Source organism: Molossus molossus, unplaced genomic scaffold (assembly GCF_014108415.1).
Source record: "Molossus molossus isolate mMolMol1 unplaced genomic scaffold, mMolMol1.p scaffold_m16_p_9, whole genome shotgun sequence".
Taxonomy (NCBI): domain Eukaryota; kingdom Metazoa; phylum Chordata; class Mammalia; order Chiroptera; family Molossidae; genus Molossus; species Molossus molossus.
The window spans coordinates 103,629,444-103,648,079 of NW_023425403.1; the positions used below are offsets into that span (position 1 = coordinate 103,629,444).

General features: G+C 39.1%; 1 protein-coding gene across 1 annotated transcript in view; it reads right to left on the minus strand.

Moving 5' to 3' along the window:
- SGCG (sarcoglycan gamma) overlaps positions 1-17,101 on the minus strand; it is a 108,586-nt gene extending 91,485 nt beyond the window's left edge. Inside the window, exons 1-2 of the mRNA XM_036250229.1 lie at positions 17,016-17,101; positions 1,244-1,438 (exon numbers count right to left, since the gene is read on the minus strand). Of these exons, the coding sequence (XP_036106122.1) occupies positions 1,244-1,438 (195 nt within the window). The 5' untranslated portion in view covers positions 17,016-17,101. The remainder of the gene's footprint in view (positions 1-1,243; positions 1,439-17,015) is intronic.
- Between the last annotated feature and the right edge of the window lie 1,535 nt (positions 17,102-18,636).

Genomic DNA, 18,636 nt, shown 5'->3' on the forward strand with positions numbered 1-18,636 from the left:
TTGAGGGGCCCTCGGAGGTTGATGCAGCGCCCTCTAGTCAGGAGGCTTCCCTGACAAATCCCTTAGCTTATACTTTGAGTTCAACCTTGATTCCATCTCCAAAAATGTTAAAATAAGACATTTTAAGTTTAGACATAAAATGCAGGTGATGTACCAGACATGTATACCTTATGTTGTACTGCATCATAAAGAGAAGCTGCCCCATGGAACTGTGCACTGTTGTGATACTGTAAAAATATCGTCATTGTAAATTCTTAAGAAGTCACAACCTAAAGAAAATATTTATATATAATATATTATATACTTATATTGAGTGTTCTGAATGCATTTATATTAAATATATGTTAAATATATTAACATATTTTAGCCTGTTTTGATTAGATTGGTATTTTATTTCTTTGAATATGTGAAAATATAAATACTTATTATGTCAACAAAAGAAATAATGTATCTACTGGTATAGATTTATGGCATGAAAGAAATAATTGCACAGAAACGGGAGGATGCTAATTAGTAGAAGGCGTTTCAGACCAAATGCTACAGCTCTCGTTCTTCAGAGACGCGCCCGCACCACACCCGCAAGCAGCGTGAGGAGCGGGCCGCCCCCGTGGCAGCCAGCGGCACGTCTCCTCACTGCAGCCACTGTGCACGCACATTACGTAATGTTTTCCCAAAAGTACACAAAATGTTGTCAGAGTACATACAGTTGCCTAGCTATCTTGGAAACATGAGGTGTTTAAAAAATATGAATTCCTTAGGCCTCCTGATATTTTATTTACTAAAATCCATGTTAAATGTTGAAGTGTAAAAATGAATTTATTGCATATCAGCAAGGAGCTTTTTAGAAAATGAGAAAGTAGCATCTGAATGGTAAATTAAATAAGATTAGAAAAACATGACATAACATTTTACCAATTAATTAATTAAATAATCACTGAGCAATCATGACTCAATCAACCATAAAGTTATTATAATTTTCCCCATGTAAAGACAACAACTAATAAAAAATAATAATAAAACAAAAAGCAACAAAGTATAAAGTTCAGACTGAAATTATTTAGAAAAGATAAAAAAGGTGAATGTTATATGGATTTTTGCTACTGAAAATTCTGATTCAGACAAGAAACAAAGATTAATTACATTAAAGGCAGTGTCCAACATGGATGAAGTGATGGCGCGAACAAAACAAGATGCTTACCAGAAGAAGAAGATAAAGAAAATTAGAAAGAATAAAAGTACTTACTGGGGAAAACCACATCACTTTAAGAATCCAAACAGTAAGAGCGAAATTCACAAGAAGGATGACGAGTAGAAGAAGAACAAATAGGTAGAGGCAGCGCTTCCTCCAGCCGTAGATGCCGATTTCGTAGACACACTGGTTTTCTGGCCTCTCTACCTGGGTGCCCTCTGTTACGGTAGTGTACTGTTCCCGCACCATCTGCCAGGGTGTGGGGTCAGGGCGTGGGGAGAGCGGGGAGGGGGGAAGAGGGCCGGGAGGGGGTTGTGGGGGAGGGAGCCAGGGAAAGAGGGAGGGACAGACAGAAAGAGAGAACTTGTTTGTCAATACTGATTTACAATGAGTCCAACAAAATATTTTTTATCCCAATAATAAACTGCTATTTTAAAAAGAGAAGTAAAATTATTTTCAAACAGGTCACTATATTTCAACCACATAATTTAATTTCTCATGCAAAATATTTTAGATATGACATACCCATTTCAAGTCCAATGGCCATATTTTCAGATTTTAATCAGTACATTCAGTATATATACAGCTTTCAAAATTCTGCAGGTTAAACTTGTAATTGATTTATCAACCTCAAATAATCAAGTTATCAAATTCTTAAAAGATTCAGTAGGAGGAAGATGAAACTGGTATTTACATATCTTCTAAAAAATAGAATCCAATGATTCAGTTTTTTTTTTTTTTTATCCTCACCCGAGGACATTTTTCGATATTTTGTTCAGATAGAGTGAGAGGGAGAGAGAGAGAGAGAAACATCGACGTGAAAGGGACACATCGAGTGGCTGCCACCAACACGACCCAACCAGGGCCGGGGACAAACTGCAACCAAGGTACATGCCCTTAGCGGGAACCGAACCCGGGTCTCTCCGGACCGCAGGCCGACGCTCTATCTGCTGAGCCAAACCGGCCAGGGCCAATGATTCAGTTTTATGTCAAATAATTAAATTGTCTTTCTTCGGCTACCAAATTACTCAGAATTAAAAAGTCTCTTTATAAGGTACCTACCACACTAACTTTTATCTATAATTAAGTTTCCAAGTATTGACCTATTTAGGAAAGACCATAACATGTATGCATACAAATGTTTGAAAATATTCCTTATTTTAAGTAAGTAGGTGTTTTAGTAAAAATTTCAATTGGAAGAATTAACATCATTAAAATGTCCATATTAGCCAAAGCAATCTATAGATTCAATGCAATCCCCATCAACATAGCAATGACATATTTTACAGAACTAGAAAAAATACTTCAAAAGTTCATATGGAACCAAAAAAGACCTCAAATAGCCACAGCAATCTTGAAAAAGAAGCACAAAGTAGGTGGGATCACAATACAAGATATCAGATTATACTAAAAGCAACTGTAATCAAAACAGCCTGGTACTAGCACAAGAACAGACATATAGACCAAGGGAACAGAACAGAGAACCCAGAAATGGACCCAAGACATTATGCTCAATTAATATTTGACAAAGGTGGCAAGAGCATACAATGGAGTAAAGACAGCCTCTTTAATAAATGGTGTTGAAAAAATTGGACAGCTACATGCAATAAAAATGAAACTAGACCATTAACTTACACCATACACAAGAATAAACTCAAAATGGATAAAAGACTTAAATGTGTCCCATAAATCCAAAAAAATCCCAGAAGAAAATGTAGGCAACAAAATTTCAGACATAATACGCAGCAGAATTTTCACTGATACATCACCTAAGGCAACAGAAACAAAGGAGAAAATGAACACATGGGACTACATCAAACTCAAAAGCTTCTGCACAGCAAAAGAAATAATCATCAAAATGGAAAGGCTACCCACTGTATGGGAGAACATCATTGCCAATGATATATCAGATAAAGGGTTAATTTCCAAAATATATAGAGTGTTCATACAACTCAATAAAAGGAAGACAAATAACACAATTAAAAAATGGGCAGAGGAGCTGAATAGACACCTCTCCAAACAGGACATACAAATGGCCAAGAGACATATGAAGAAATGCTCAACATCACTAATCATCAGAAAGATGCATATTAAAACAACAATGAGGTATCACCTCACACCTGTCAGAATGGCCGCCATCAACAAATCATCAAACAAGTGTTGGCGAGGGTGTGGAGAAACGGGGACTCTAGTGCACTGCTGGTGGGAATGCAGACTGGTGCAGCCACTGTGGAAAACACTATGGTGTTACCTCAAAAAACTAAAAATTGAACTACCATTTGACCCAGTGATCCCACTTCTAGGATTATACCCTAAGAAGCCTGAAACACTAATCAGAAAGAATATATGTACCTCCATGTTTGTAGCAGCACTATTTACAATAGCTAAGATCTGGAAACAGCCCAAGTGTCCATCAGTAGACGAATGGATAAAAAAGCTGTGGTACATATACATGATGAAGTACTATGCAGCTGTAAGAAAGAAAGATCTCTTATCCTTTGAGACGACATGGAGGGACCTGGAAAGTATTATCCTAAGTGAAACAAGCCAAGCAGAAAAAGACAAATACCACATGATCTCACTTATATATGGAATATAATGAACATAACAGTCTGAGGAACAGGGTAGACCCAGACATGGAAGTAGGGTACAGACTGACATCCGCCAGAAGAGGGGGTGGTGGGGGAAGGGAAGAGATAAACCACAGAACTTATATGCATGTATGCATAACCAATGGACAGGGACAACAAAGCTGGGGATGGGGTGGGGGGATGGGGAGGAGGGTGTCAGTGGGGTAAAAAAGGAGAAACATCTGTGACAAAAATAAAATTAAAAAAAAAGAGATCATTATGGATCAAGAAAAAAAAAGTTTCAACTCTGTGAAGAGATTTCTAAAAATTACTAATTTTCTCCTTTATGCAAAGAAAAAAAGAAAGTGGTTTCAATATATATATAGAATTAAGATTAGAAATTATACAGATGTAAAAATAGAAGGATCTCTTACTCTTTGAGAGTACATGGAGGGACCTGGAGAGTATTATGCTAAGCAAAGTAAGCCAGTCAGAGAAAGACAAATACCACATGATGTCACTTATATGTGGAATCTAATGAACAAAATAAACTGTTGGAAAAAACAGGTCCAGAGGCATGGATGCATGGAACAGACTGACAGAGCTCAGGGGAGGGAGTCGGGTGGGAAGGGAAGAGATTAACCAAAGAACCTGTATGCATTTGTGCATAGCCTGTGGACACAGACAACAGTGTGGTGGGAGCTGGGTGGAGGGCGGCCAAGGAAGGACTGTGGGGGACATCTGTAACACTGACAACGATAAAAGAGAAACATGTACCCAGGTGACACTAATGCACTGACATCTCTCCCCTATCTCATCCCTTTGGCCACAGAGGTGTCCCCAGGACCAGCCTACAGAGGAGGAAAAAGGCCTAGTGTGCTTTCAGGGTGGCTTGCTTCGGGGTTGGTGCGAGCCACAAAAGGCCTGGTGCTGGACCACAGCCCTAACCAGGGTGATTCTGAAAGGTGTGCTGATTGTCTTTCCAGCAGACAAAGCTTCAGGCAGTTCATCTGCTTTTAACCCTGTGCAGAAAATGAAATAAGCTGAGGTTAGAATATATGTGGTCTCACAGATGGTGGTGAATGTCCTGGCCGATTCCTCCACGTCTGGAAGGAACTGTCTGAAAGAGGGAAGACAAAGAAGTCTGGGAAAAGGCTTATGGGTGAACCTCCTGGGCACAAAGGGAGAAGATTTTTGTGTCTCATGTTAACACCTTGCAGCACATCTGTTGTACAGAGATCAAACAATTACAATGACTCAGCCAGTGGACACCAGCCAACCCAGCACCCCTCACCCAAGTGCTCTCACAATGGGCTCATGTACAGAGTGGCTATGGTGTAGGGAGAAGGGGGTTGGTGGATGGACAATCTGTAACCTTGTGATACGCATTCTTGCAACCTGGCCAGCCTAGCATCAAAGTGTTTGTGTGGACAGACAGGTTTGACTGGAGGGCAGGAAAACCACCTTGGATGCATGTGAATGCTTCGTTTGCATGTGTGTAAGATAAGGTTTGCATGACAAAGGTTGGAACACCACCTTGCGTGGCCAACAAGTTGTAGGATTCAAGAACTTCTGGGTTTGTTATTTTTTTAGCTTTAAAGTCTCATTCCGCTGTAAAAAGCGAAAGACAAGGTTAGGCTGTATGGTTCACAGAGATGCCATCTCAAGGAAATAATTTCCATAAATCCACATGTAACTTGGGGAACCAATCTGCAAATAAATTGGGCTGCATCCAGAGATCTGGAGCATTTGCTCCCTTGTGATGCTCCTCCTCACTCTTACCAGCACGTGTTTGTAGTTCATTGTGTTGTGCCGACCCTCGGCAGGCCGAGAGAAACGGCACTATGGGGGCTGGAATGGAGGCCGCACAACAAAGGCTCTCAGCAAGGCTGACACTGCTCACTGTTCAAGCTGCCAACAACAGACACCGAAGTGGAGCGTGGACATAGCACCATCCCTCAGTCAAATCAAGCAGCCACTTGGTGGCGAGTTGGTTACCTCATTGTGGCTGGAACTGACACACAGGCTGAGTATGGGCTAATTTTTTTTTTTCTGCTTTCAGGGCCTCAGGCAGCATCACTGTCCAAGAACTTAGAGAATGTTTGATTCACTGATGTCAACCCCATGTGACAATGCAATGAACCAAATGATCCACTTTACAACAAAGGCAGCGTAGCACTTGACTATGGATTCTACTGCCTTTATCACCTATTGTATTCCCCAGAAGCTGCCATCCTGGTAGGGTGATGGGACAGCCTTTTAAAGTTGCTGTTGGGGCCCCATCGTGGAGATGCCATGAATATGGATGATGCTTCAGGATGCAGACTGCATATCGTAAATCAACCACCAGCATGGTGCTGTGTCCCCGGTGGGTAGTATACATTGGCCTGGGATCCAAAGGAGAGAGTAGGAGTGGTCTTTCTTACCATAATTTTTAATGACACAGATGAGAAATTTTTGCCTCCCATCCCCACAACTATTGAGCCTTCCAGCCCCACAACTGTGGGTTCTGTGGATCTAGGAGTCGGTTTCCTGGGAATGCTGCCATCAGAGGGTGTGACACGCATACCATCAATGTTCAAGCTGCCATCCAGTCACTTCAGCTCCTCATACCAAGATACCAGTTGGAAGGAAAAGATGCATCATTCTGACAGTATTTGGCTGGGAAGAATAGGTCTGTCACCCAGATGACCAACAGGGCACTTCTTGGTATCCCCTATTTTGTAGTAAATGGTAAGTACTCAACCAGAAGCTAATAATGGTATGATGATCAATGGCTCACACTCCTCAGACTTGAATGTCAGAGTCACCACACTGGGTTGGCTACCTAGACCAGCAAAGGTGTTAGGTGAGCATGAATCAGGGTTGGAGTGGAGGGTGGGAAGAGGGATGATGAGCATCAGTTGCCTTTTGGAGACCAGTGGAACCCATGGAGGCTGAGGTTTATCCCATTGCCATTCTGCCTGTGGCTTCCTTGAGAAAAGAGACCAATCAGAATATTAAAGGAGGCATTACCAAATTACATATATGAAGCAAAAGAACCTGGATTATGCAAGGGGCGAGCTATAGGCTTGGTAAAAAGTCACTTTTCAGAACCGGACCCTCATCCCTCCAGTTGCCAGGAGTGACAGCTGTTAAAGAGAATTGCTTTGGACCTTGTGGGGCTACCTTCCCCACAGGGCACCCCCATCCATGTTCTGATTAGTATCGGTATGCAAAAGCCCAGCGCCCTTCCTCAGTTCAAGGACAACCTTGAAAGGCCATCCTAGCCTATTTGCAGCTGTACTGCTACTCAGTGTCTCCATCTGCCCAAATCTGCTGCCGTCCATCTTTTACAGGTGTTTTTATTGAAGATGTTCTCTAACAAAGCAGCATGCAAATCTCAGCTCGAAGTGCTTCCTGAGGAAACCTGTCTGAACAATTACTGATACACTGATGGACTTCTCAGCAGGATACTGCTCAACCTTATCTATCTTAAATAGGTCAGATTCCCTAGAAGCAGAGCCTGAGAGGATTCCTGTACAAGGGAAGGCTCTCAAGAGGTACATGGCAGGCAGTCAGAGAGCAGATGAGGGGAAGAGAAGAAGCCGGGCAAAGACGTACGTTAAGGTGAGGTTGATTCACCAGAGAAGTGTGCAAACCCTTACTGGCCATTTAGTAGCCAGTTAATGTACTAGCTGTGTGAGTGTGGCCATCGTATATGCAGTGTCATTTATCCAATGTAGGCAGAACTCCTAAGTTAGACATTATTTACAAAGGAAGACAGGTGTAGAATATTCTCAAATTAGAATTACACAAGAAAACCACATTTCAGGAAACAGAATAAAGTAGCCTGTCATCTACTTTAATATGTCTTTGGAGTTTTGTAACTAAAGCTGAAATTTTCAGGCAAACTAACTGCAATGCACAATTCCCTCAAAACCTCAATTTGCCTAATCCCTAAAAATAACATCAAACTAAATTCTAGCGATGAAAAATATCCACACAAAATTAACAGCAAATTTTTAAAAAAGAACAGTTCTTTAAACTTATCACCAAGCTGAGCTTCTTTTTTAGTTGCAAGTCTTTATATACAAGATTTAAAGCAAAAAGAAATCCTTGAGCAGACATAATTAGGCTTCTTATCGAATGCGGTGTCCATGCAGTTTTCTGGGTGCGTTGATAGTTTTTAAAAAGTTCCAGAGGATTCAGCACCATGTTTCACCTCTATCCTTATAGTCAGGATCCGAATGTGAGGAAAACACACTCAAATCATTCCAATAAGGGGACACTACACTTCCATGTTTCACCGAGATCAACACCTTAGAATATTTTACATACGATTTTTATTAAGATCTAACATGTTTAGGAAACCTAAACAGTCCTTTAATTTTATTTCTTTGTAAATACTAAAGGCACTGTTAAGGATTTTTTCCCAGTCAGTTGGCGAGGACGCCAGGGCGGATTTTCCATATGTATTCTGGAGTGTGCATGCTCTCCCCACAGCTCACGTCCGTGGAGAACATTCTCTGCTGGGGCACAGAAAGCCTCAGCCCAGAGTCTCCCGCTTAGCACTCATGTGCTTCTGAGGGGCTCTAGAGAAGCAGGTTGGAGAGCCTGGCCATTCACCATTTCCGGGTTCTTTCCTGATCTCCCTATCAGTGGGGAACGGGAATAAAAGGTTATATGTTGCCTTGTTGTTGATGATAATGGTGATGGTGGTACTTATGATGATGAAGAGAAGGAAGATGAGGAGGAGCTGCTGTTTACCAAGAAGTCAGACACTTTTTAAGTGCATTGTATGAACTAAATTTGACTCTCATAATAAACTTAGGAGGTAGATACTATCATTATCCTCATCTGTACAAATGAGGAAACAAGACAGAGACAGTTAAGGAATCCACAAAAGTCCACATAGCTAGAAGACGGCAGTCAGACTCCACAGCCTGAAGTTAAAATCACTGCCTCTTCATGGATAGTATGCTTTTCAGATGTCTCACAAGTCAAACTAATTGAGAATGTTTGCACTAGAGTTAAAAGTCACAGAAGTGAGGTTAGGTTTTAAGGTGCCCATCTCCACAGCATGACTTCTTCCTGCTAGTTCTCTCGTCAGTTCCTTTTGCAGTCCTCAGCTGGGGTGATCTTTGGCCTTACACCTCCTCCTGTCTCCCTTCTCTAATGCTGCTAATCCGTTCTCCATGGCAACCAGAGTGACTTCCAAAGAATAAATCCATGCTACTTCTTTGTTGTAAGTACTCAAATGGATCTCCACCGCACCCCACTTTAGGCTGATGCACAAATCCCATTGGGCATAAGAGAGCCCTCCTCAGAGAGATTCCAAAATGGTGGCGGAGTGAATGGAAGCTACACAGACCATCTCCCAGGACCAAACTGGAATTACAACTAAAATAAAGACAATATGTCAGGAAAAAGCAACAGAAAAGCAGCTTGGAGGGCCATATAACCAGGGACACTGACTAGATCCTGATAGAATTGCAGAGGCATGAGAAGAGGGCTGGAACCCATGGACAGCAGTGGTCTTAGCTGTGAGCAGCACCCTTGGGTTAAACTCCCAAGTGGCTCCACAGCACAGAGCCAGGACAGATGCTAAAATAGCCACAGCCACTCACCTTGGGCTCCAGCAGAGGGAGGGTGGACTAGACTGGAACTGTGTGGGGACACTCAGGATAAGGAGAGTGCTCAGAGATTTTGCTGACTTGTGGCCACACAGGACAGTGGTCATCTTACTCATTTCCAGGGCTCTGGGGAGAGGTGGTGGGCCCTCCCTCGAAATTCAACCCCACCCTGTGGGCCATTGAAATGCAAATTGAGGCTCATTAACAACCACAATCTGCCCCACCCTTGGGAAATCCCCTTACTCTGAACACCTGAGGGAGTTTTTCCTTCAACTGAGAACCCATGGCTCTTCAAGTAACTGCGACTAGTAGCCTTCAGGCATAAAGCTAGAGAATAACTGAACCATTCCTGGGCTTGCAACTCTGCCCAGGAAGGTAAGACTTGACAGTGGTGTTTAATGTGGGTCCTCCCATGATCATCCAAACCCAGGAGAGGGAGCAACAAAGAGCAGAACACTGACACCCACAGGGAAAATTTGGCAGGCTCCAAAGCCCACTGAGATAGCCCAAATGGTGAAACAAAGAAACAAATGCCAAATGAAAGAACAAGAGACCTCTACCGAAGATGAGAAAAATGAGGAGACATGATTTGAGGAAGCTCAACAGCATGTGTAATGACATTGACACCATGAGTAAAGACATAGAAATGTTGAAAATCAACCAAATGGAAATTAAAAACCACCAAGAAGAAATGAAGAATGACATAGCAGAAATAAAGAACACATTGGAAGGTCTAAACAACAGAGTAGAGGAAGCTGAGAACCGGATCAGTGCATTAGAAGACAGGGTAGAAAAAAATCAACCAATCAGAAAACCAAAAGGAAAAAAAAAATTAAAAAACAGGATGACAGCTTAAGAGAACTGTGGGACAGCTGAAAACATAACAATATTTGCATCATAGGAGTCCCTAAATAAAAAGAAAATGAGCAAGGGTTAGAGAATATATTTGAAGAAATAGTGACAGAAAACTTCCCTAACTTGGTAAAGGAAGAAGGTATTCAAGTTTAAGAAGCACAGAGAGCCCCAACTAAGAAGAACCCAAACAGGCCCACACCAAGACACATAGTAATTAAAATGCCAAAAATTAAAGACAAAGAGAGAATCTTAAAGGAAGCAACAGATAAGCAACAGGTTACCTACAAAGGAACCCCCATAAGGCTGTCAGCTGACTTCTCACAAGAAACACTACAGGGCAAAAGGGAATGGCATGAAGTAATCAAGGTCATGAAAAACAAGGATCTGAATCCAAGACTACTCTACCCAGCAAGGCTGTCATTCAAAATAGAAGGGCAAATAAAGAGCTTCCCAGACAAAAAAAAAGGCTAAGGTTCCCAGACAAACCAGCACTACAAGAAATGTTAAAAGGACTGCTGTAATTAGTAGAAGAAATAGAAAGAAAAATTTAACCAAACTAAACAAAAATGGCAATAAATAAGTACATATCAATAATCACCTTAAATGTAAATGGACTGAATGGTCCGATAAAAAGACACAGAGTAGCTGATTGGATAAGAAAGCATGACTCATCTATATGTTGTTTACAAGAGACCCACCAAAAACAAAATACTCACCTAGGTTGAAAGTGAAGGGATGGAAAAAAATTTCCAAGCAAACGGAAAGCAAAAAAAAGCTGGGGTAGCAATACTCATACCTGGTAAAATAGATTTCAAAATGAAGACCATAACTAGAGACAAAGAAGGCCACTACAGAATATTGAAAGGATCTATCCAACAGGAAGATATAACCTTGATAAACATATATGCACCCAATATAGAAGCACCAAATATATTAAAAACCTTCTGAAGGACTTCAAAGGAAAAATCAAGAGCAATACAATCAAAGCAGGGGATTTCAACACCCCCTTGCCACCACTAGATAGATCCTCTAGACAAAATATTAGCAAGGAAACAGAGACTCTAAATGAAGCACTAGACCAAATGGATTTAATAGATATCTACAGAGAATTACACCCCACAAATACAGAATTCACATTCTTCTCAAGTGCCTATGGGACATTCTCAAAGATAGACAACATGTTAGGGCACAAACTAAGTCTCTACAAGTTAAGAAGATTGAAATCATATCAAACATCTTCTCAGATCACAATGGCATGAAACTAGAAATCAATTGCAACAAAAACATGCAAAGACATTTGAACACATGGAGGCTAAATAGCATGTTATTAAACAATGAATGGGTTACCAAGGAGATCAAGGAAGAAATAAAAAACTTCCTGGAAACCATTGAAAATGAACACACAACAACACAAAATTTATGAGATGCAGCAAAAGCAGTTCTGAGAGGGAAGTCCATAGCACTACAGGCCTACCTTAAGAAACAAGAAAAATTTTATTGCCAAAGATACATCAGATAAGGGGTTAAATTCTAAAATATATAGTGTACTCATACAACAAAACAAAAGGAAGACAAAGAACCCAATTAAAAAATGGGCAGAGGAGCTGAATAGACACCTCTCCAAACAGGACATACAAATGGCCAAGAGACATATGAAGAAATACTCAACATCACTAATCATCAGAGAGATGCAAATTAAAACAACAATGAGGTATCACCTCACACCTGTCAGAATGGCCGCCATCAACAAATCATCAAACAAGTGTTGGCAAGGGTGTGGAGAAAAGAGGACTCTAGTGCACTGCTGGTGGGAATGCAGACTGGTGCAACCACTGTGGAAAACAACATGGTGTTACCTCAAAAAATTAAAAATTGAACTTCCATTTGACCCAGTGATCTCGCTTCTAGGAATATACCCTAAGAAGCCTGAAACACCAATCAGAAAGAATATATGTACCCCCATGTTTATAGCAGCACTATTTACAATAGCTAAGATCTGGAAACAGCCCAAATGTTCATCAGTAGATGAATGGATAAAAAAGCTGTGGTACATATACAAGATGGAGTACTATGCAGCTGTAAGAAAGAAAGATCTCTTATCCTTTGAGACGCCATGGAGGGACCTGGAAAGTATTATCCTAAGTGAAACAAGCCAAGCAGAAAAAGAAAAATACCACATGATCTCACTTATATATGGAATATAATGAATATAACAGTCTGAGGAATAGGGAAGACCCAGCAGCACGGAACTAGGGTATAGACTGACAACCTTCAGAAGAGGGGGTGGTGGTGGGTGAAAAGAGATAAACCACAGAACTTATATGCATATAGCATAAGCAATGCATATGGACAACAAAGCCGGGGATGGGGGGGGGGGGGGCGGGAGCTGGGGAGGAGGATGTCAATGGGGTAAAAAGGGAGAAACATCTGTAACAAAAATAAAATTAAAAAAAAATAAAAATAAAACAAACAAACAAACAAAAAAACTCATTTTATGAAGCCAGTATAATTCTAATTCTAAAACCAGAAAAAGACTCTACAAAGAAAGAAAACTACAGGTCAATATCCCTGATGAACATAGACGCCAAAATCCTGAACAAAATACTGGCAAATCAGATCCAGCAATACACCAAAAAAATTATTCACCATGACTAAGTGGGATTCATCACAGGGATGCAAGACTGGTACAATATTCGCAAATCAATAAATGTGATACACCACGTAAACAAAATGAAGAATAAAAACCACATGATCATATCAATAGATGCTGAAAAAGCATTTGACAAAATCCAGCAGCCATTTCCGATAAAAACGCTCAGCAATGTGGGAATAGAGGGATCATATCTCAACATAATAAAAGCTATATATAAGAGACTTAACAGCCAACATCATACTCAATGGGCAAAAACTAAAAGCCTTTCCCCTAAGAACAGGAACAAGACAGGGATGTCCACTTTCGCCACTCTTATTTAACATAGTACTGGACATCCTAGCCACAACATTCACAGTAAAAAAAAATTAAATAAAAGGGATCGAAATTGGAAAGGAGGAATTGAAACTGTCATTATTTGTAGATGACATGATATACATAGAAAACCCTAAAGACTCCATCAAAAATCTACTAGACTTAATAAATGAATTCAGCAAAGTAGCAGAATACAAAATTAACATCAAGAAATCGATGGCATTCTTATACACCAATAATGAACTCACAGAAAGAGAACCTAAAAAAACAATCACATTTACCATTGCAGCAAAAAAAAATTAAGATACCTAGGAATAAACTTAACCAAAGACGTAAAGGACCTATTTGCAGAAAACTACAGGATATTGAAAAAAGAAATAGAGGAAGATATAAAAAAGTGGAAGCACATACCTTGTTCATGGATTGGAAGAATTAACATAATTAAAATGTCCATATTTCCGAAAGTAATCTATAGATTCAATACAATCCCCATCAAAATACCAATGACATATTTCACAGAACTAGAACAAATACTTCAAAAGTTCATATGGAACCAAAAAAGACCCTGAATGGCCACAGCAATCTTGAAAAAGAAGGACAAAGTAGGTGGGATCACAATACTAGATATCAGGTTATACTACAAAGCTACTCTTATCAAAACAGGCTAGTACTGTCACAATAACAGGCATATAGACCAGTGGAACAGAACAGAGAAACCAAAAATGGACCCAAGACACTGTACTCAATTAATATTTGACAAAGGAGGCAAGAGCATACAATGGAGTAAGGACAGCCTCTTTAATAAATGGTGTTGGGAAAATTGGACAGCTACATGTAAAAAATTGACCATCAACTTACACCATACACAAGAATAAACTCAAAATGGATAAAAGAATTACATGTAACCTGTAAATCCATAAAAATCCTAGAAGAAAATGTAGGCAACAAAATTTCGGACATCATGTGCATCAGAATTTTTACTGATACATCACCTAAGGCAACAGAAACATAGGAAAAAATGAACACATGGGACTACATCAAACTCAAAAGCTTCTGCACAGCAAAAGAAACAATTATCAAAATGGAAAGGCAACCCACTGTATGGGAGATCATAATTGCCAATGATATATCAGATAAGGGGTTAATTTCCAATATATAGAGAGTGCTCATAGTACTCAACAAAAGGAAGACAAAGAATCCAATTAAAAAGTCGGCAGAGGAACTGAATAGACACCTCCCAAACAGGACATACAAATGGCCAAGAGACATATGAAGAAATGCTCAACATCACTAATCATCAGAAAGATGCAAATTAAAACAACAACGAGGTATCACCTCACACGTGTCAGAATGGCCGCCATCAACAAATCATCAAACAACAAGTGTTGGCGAGGGTGTGGAGAAAAGGGGACTCTAGTACACTGCTGGTGGGAATGCAGACTGGTGCAGCCACTGTGGAAAACACTATGGTGTTACCTCAAAAAATTAAAAATTGAATTGCCATTTGACCCAGTGATCTCAGTTCTAGGAATATACTCTAAAAAGTTCGAAACACTAATCAGAAAGAGTATATGTACCCCCATGTTTGTAGCAGCACTGCTTACAATAGCTAAGATCTGGAAACAGCTCAAGTGTCCATCAGTGGACGAATGGATAGAAAAGCAGTGGTACATATACACAATGGAATACTATGCAGCTGTAAGAAAAAAAGATCTTTTATCCTTTGAGACGACATGGAGGTTCCTGGAAAGTATTATCCTAAGTGAAACAAGCCAAGCAGAAAAAGACAAATATCACATGATCTCACTTATTTGTGGAATATAATGAACATAGCATTCTGAGGAATAGAGTAGACCCAGAGATGTGGAAGTAGGGTACAGACTGACAGCCCTCAGAGCAGGGTGGATGGGGGAAGTGAAGAGATAAACCACAACACTTGTATGTATGTAAGCATAACCATTGGACACAGACAACAAAGCCGGGGATGGGATGGGGAGGAGGATGTCAGTGGGGGAAAAAAAACAAAAACATCTGTAACAAAAATAATATTAAAAAAAAGAAATAGAGAGAGAACCCTCCTTGAAATCCCTGGTCACGTTTCTCATCAGTGGTACAGCAGAGCAGTCATGCTGAGGTTGGACTGACAGTTAGAGGGGTTTTGAGAGAAGGCTTGAGATGTTTGCAAATCCACAAATTACTAAATACTCCTGTATCGATTTTCCCATAAAATTCTCTAAGGTACAATAACATGTAAGCTTAAAAATGAAGTTGGAGTCTGAAATGGCAAGTGTATGGAATGAGGAATTCTTCAATACTAATGAGAACATCATAGCAATATTTGGCCCTGTGGTTGGTCCAGAGGATGATAAAGCGAGACAGGTGCTGGCCAGGTAGAGGAGAAGAGGAGGAAAGAAGACAGACAGAAACACAGAAGCAGGTTCTGAGGGTAGAGGCAGGCTCGGAAGGAACGGCAAAGCGGCAGAATCAGCCTGAAGACTAGTTTTTCCTTCTCGTTAAGAAACCACAGCAATGTTGGACTTAGTTGAGAAGCAGCAAGGAGCTTTGATGAGCCAAGTAGAATAGGGAGCAGGGGAGAACCATAGGTCCTACAAAGTATGCAAGATTAAACCAAATGGGGACCCAATCATTATTTATCATTATTATTTGATTTTCATATCTGATATATTAGCAATTTCATGTAATAACTAGAAAGTATATTTTTAAAAGGACAAAATAGGACAATATCATTTTCAGCATCTCAACTGCAAACTTAGCCAACATTTTTTGGAAACTTGTATTTATTAGTCTTTGGAATTTTATATTTAAATATATTAAAATATTACTTTTCATTTGAGTTTGAAAAAAAACTTTAGATAGATTCTAGAACCTATAAAACCAATATCAACTTGAACCATTAGTTTTGAAACGTTATAAGTGTGACTCTTTGTACCTACCTCCAGGCAATGTTTCCAAGAAAATAAGCAAAAGATAAACACAGTACATTGTGTAGTTCTTTTTGTGCTAATGAGTTACTCATCCTGCTGGCAAATCTTTCAGCCAGTTGAGCTATATTTTCCCTTATTATCTTTCTGTATGCCTTCCTTTAAAAGCTTGTTTTTGGATTGCCCCATGTTAACTTACTAAACAGAGCGAAAGAACTGGTAACTTTTGTAAGCCACAGCGTAGCACACGTTTATCTTTTACCCTGTCCACATTTACTTTTTGATATATATGGGATGAACAACTCTTTATTTCTTTGCAGATTTAAAGAGAGAAATAGTCTTCCTTTATTCACTCCAAGAATAGTTGGGAAGCTGAAATTGGTGTTTTGCTCATTCCCGATTTATCAAATGACTTGGACTTTTGTCCTTTTTCATTTTAATCTGTTTTTTTAATGTCTATAACAAAACTATAGAAAAAATGTAATCCCAATGTAACTTCACAAAAAGTTAAAAGTAGAATTAGAAATAGGCGATCTTAAAGATTATACCTTGTCTAGTTTAACCACAGTAAACAAATGTTTGATGGTATACATATTCTATCATGGCATTTTACAAATGGAAATATTAGAAATACAAGTTATACTAAAAATATATAGCATATCAGCAATCTGAATAACTTAAAAGAGATGAAATAAGAAGTTAACTACATTCGGTTGATACTTATCAATCATTTGAAATAAACTTACTCAACATTTTACATTTTATTTATTAATTATTATGTCACCTATAAAGGACAAAAATCAAGAAGTCTTACATATATTTGGTTTTTAAGTTGTACATTGTAATAATATAAAATACAAGTGAAAAAACATTGCTTACCTTAGACGTAGTAAAAGGACACTGGCGACTTGACCACAACCAGCTCAGGTTCTACGGAGACGGAGTGTCTCAGCGGCTCCCACCGCTGCGGGACAGGCGACTGGCCTCACCAACTAGCCGGAAAGAGAGGCTCTCAAGTGCTTGGCGGTCTCATGTTTCATCCCCTCCCGTCAGCAACAGGCGTGCAGCTAATTTTACTCAGTGACATACACAGCTCACACCAGCTTAAACTTGTTTGAGCACCCGTTATAGGACACAGTTATAACTGTGCCAAAAAAATTCCTACACAACCAATGTTTAAACTCTGAATCGTAACAGCCTTATACCACTTTTCAAAATCAACTTTATTTCAAATGAATAATAGAAAGCTTCTGAGATGGTTTCCAGTAGAATCTAATGTTGACAAAATCTTAAAAATCGCTTCAAATTAACATACATTTAGAACTTACAACTTTATCTGTATTAATTGTATGCTGTTCTCATCCAAGTGAGCCGTGTATCATGCAATAGTCACTCTTTAAAAATTACTTCCTTGAAGCCTCTTTTTAAATGAAAAACTCTAATATTTGAGCAAAAAATCTTACGATAATGATCATAGTAAACAGAAGATAAACTCTCTTAAAATTGCATTTTTTTCTAGTAAACTAAATTTGTATTATATCTAACAAATTATGTGAATGGAATAATGTGATCTTTATGTCATATCTTTATTTAAAAAGAATAACAAATCATTCCATTTTTATAAAGTGTTCCTGAAGAAAGTAGAACAGATATTACCTTTTTAAATTGTTTTAATCTTTCATTTTGTATCATTTTTATGTAGCCTGGTTAGCAGATTGAACTAAAACTAACTAAATTATAGATTTGAAATCAGTATTTTAGTATTAAATCTTGAATATGAGACACAATGTAATGATAATCCATATATTTAATTTTTATTTTATTTTATTCTCAGGAGACCTTTTATCTTATTTTATTTCTTCATATTCTAACTTATTTTGAAATTTGATGCTTCTTATACAATAGCTGTGGACCTTAAAGGCTGATACAACTTCAACTAATAAGGCATATATTATATGATATTTTAAAATATTTCATGAATTCTCTGTACATTACATCATGAAATTTCAATTAGACATAAATTATAGCACAGCTATCAATTATTAACAAAAAACGTTTCACAATGATGATATGCGATGACTTTTTTTTTTTTTTTTCATCCTTACCCGAGGATATTTTTCCATTTTTTTGTACAGATAGAGTGGGAGGGAGAGAGAGGAAGGGAGAGAGAGAGAGAAACATCGACGTGAAAGGGACACATCGAGTGGCTGACACCCGCACGACCAGCCAGGGCCGGGGACAAACTGCAACCGAAGTACATGCCCTTAGCGGGAACCGAACCCGGGTCTCTCCGGACCGCAGGCCGACGCTCTAACCGCTGAGCCAAACTGGCCAGGGCTACGATGACTTTTTATATTCCCACTTACAGATTGATTTAATATTGTCAACTTCTACTTTTAATCCTTCAGGAGGATGACTTAGAGAGAAATATTTTCAATTTTGTAAAATAGTTGAAATGATTAAAACAGTGTCTTCAAAGGTTTTAACTAACTCGCAGGCA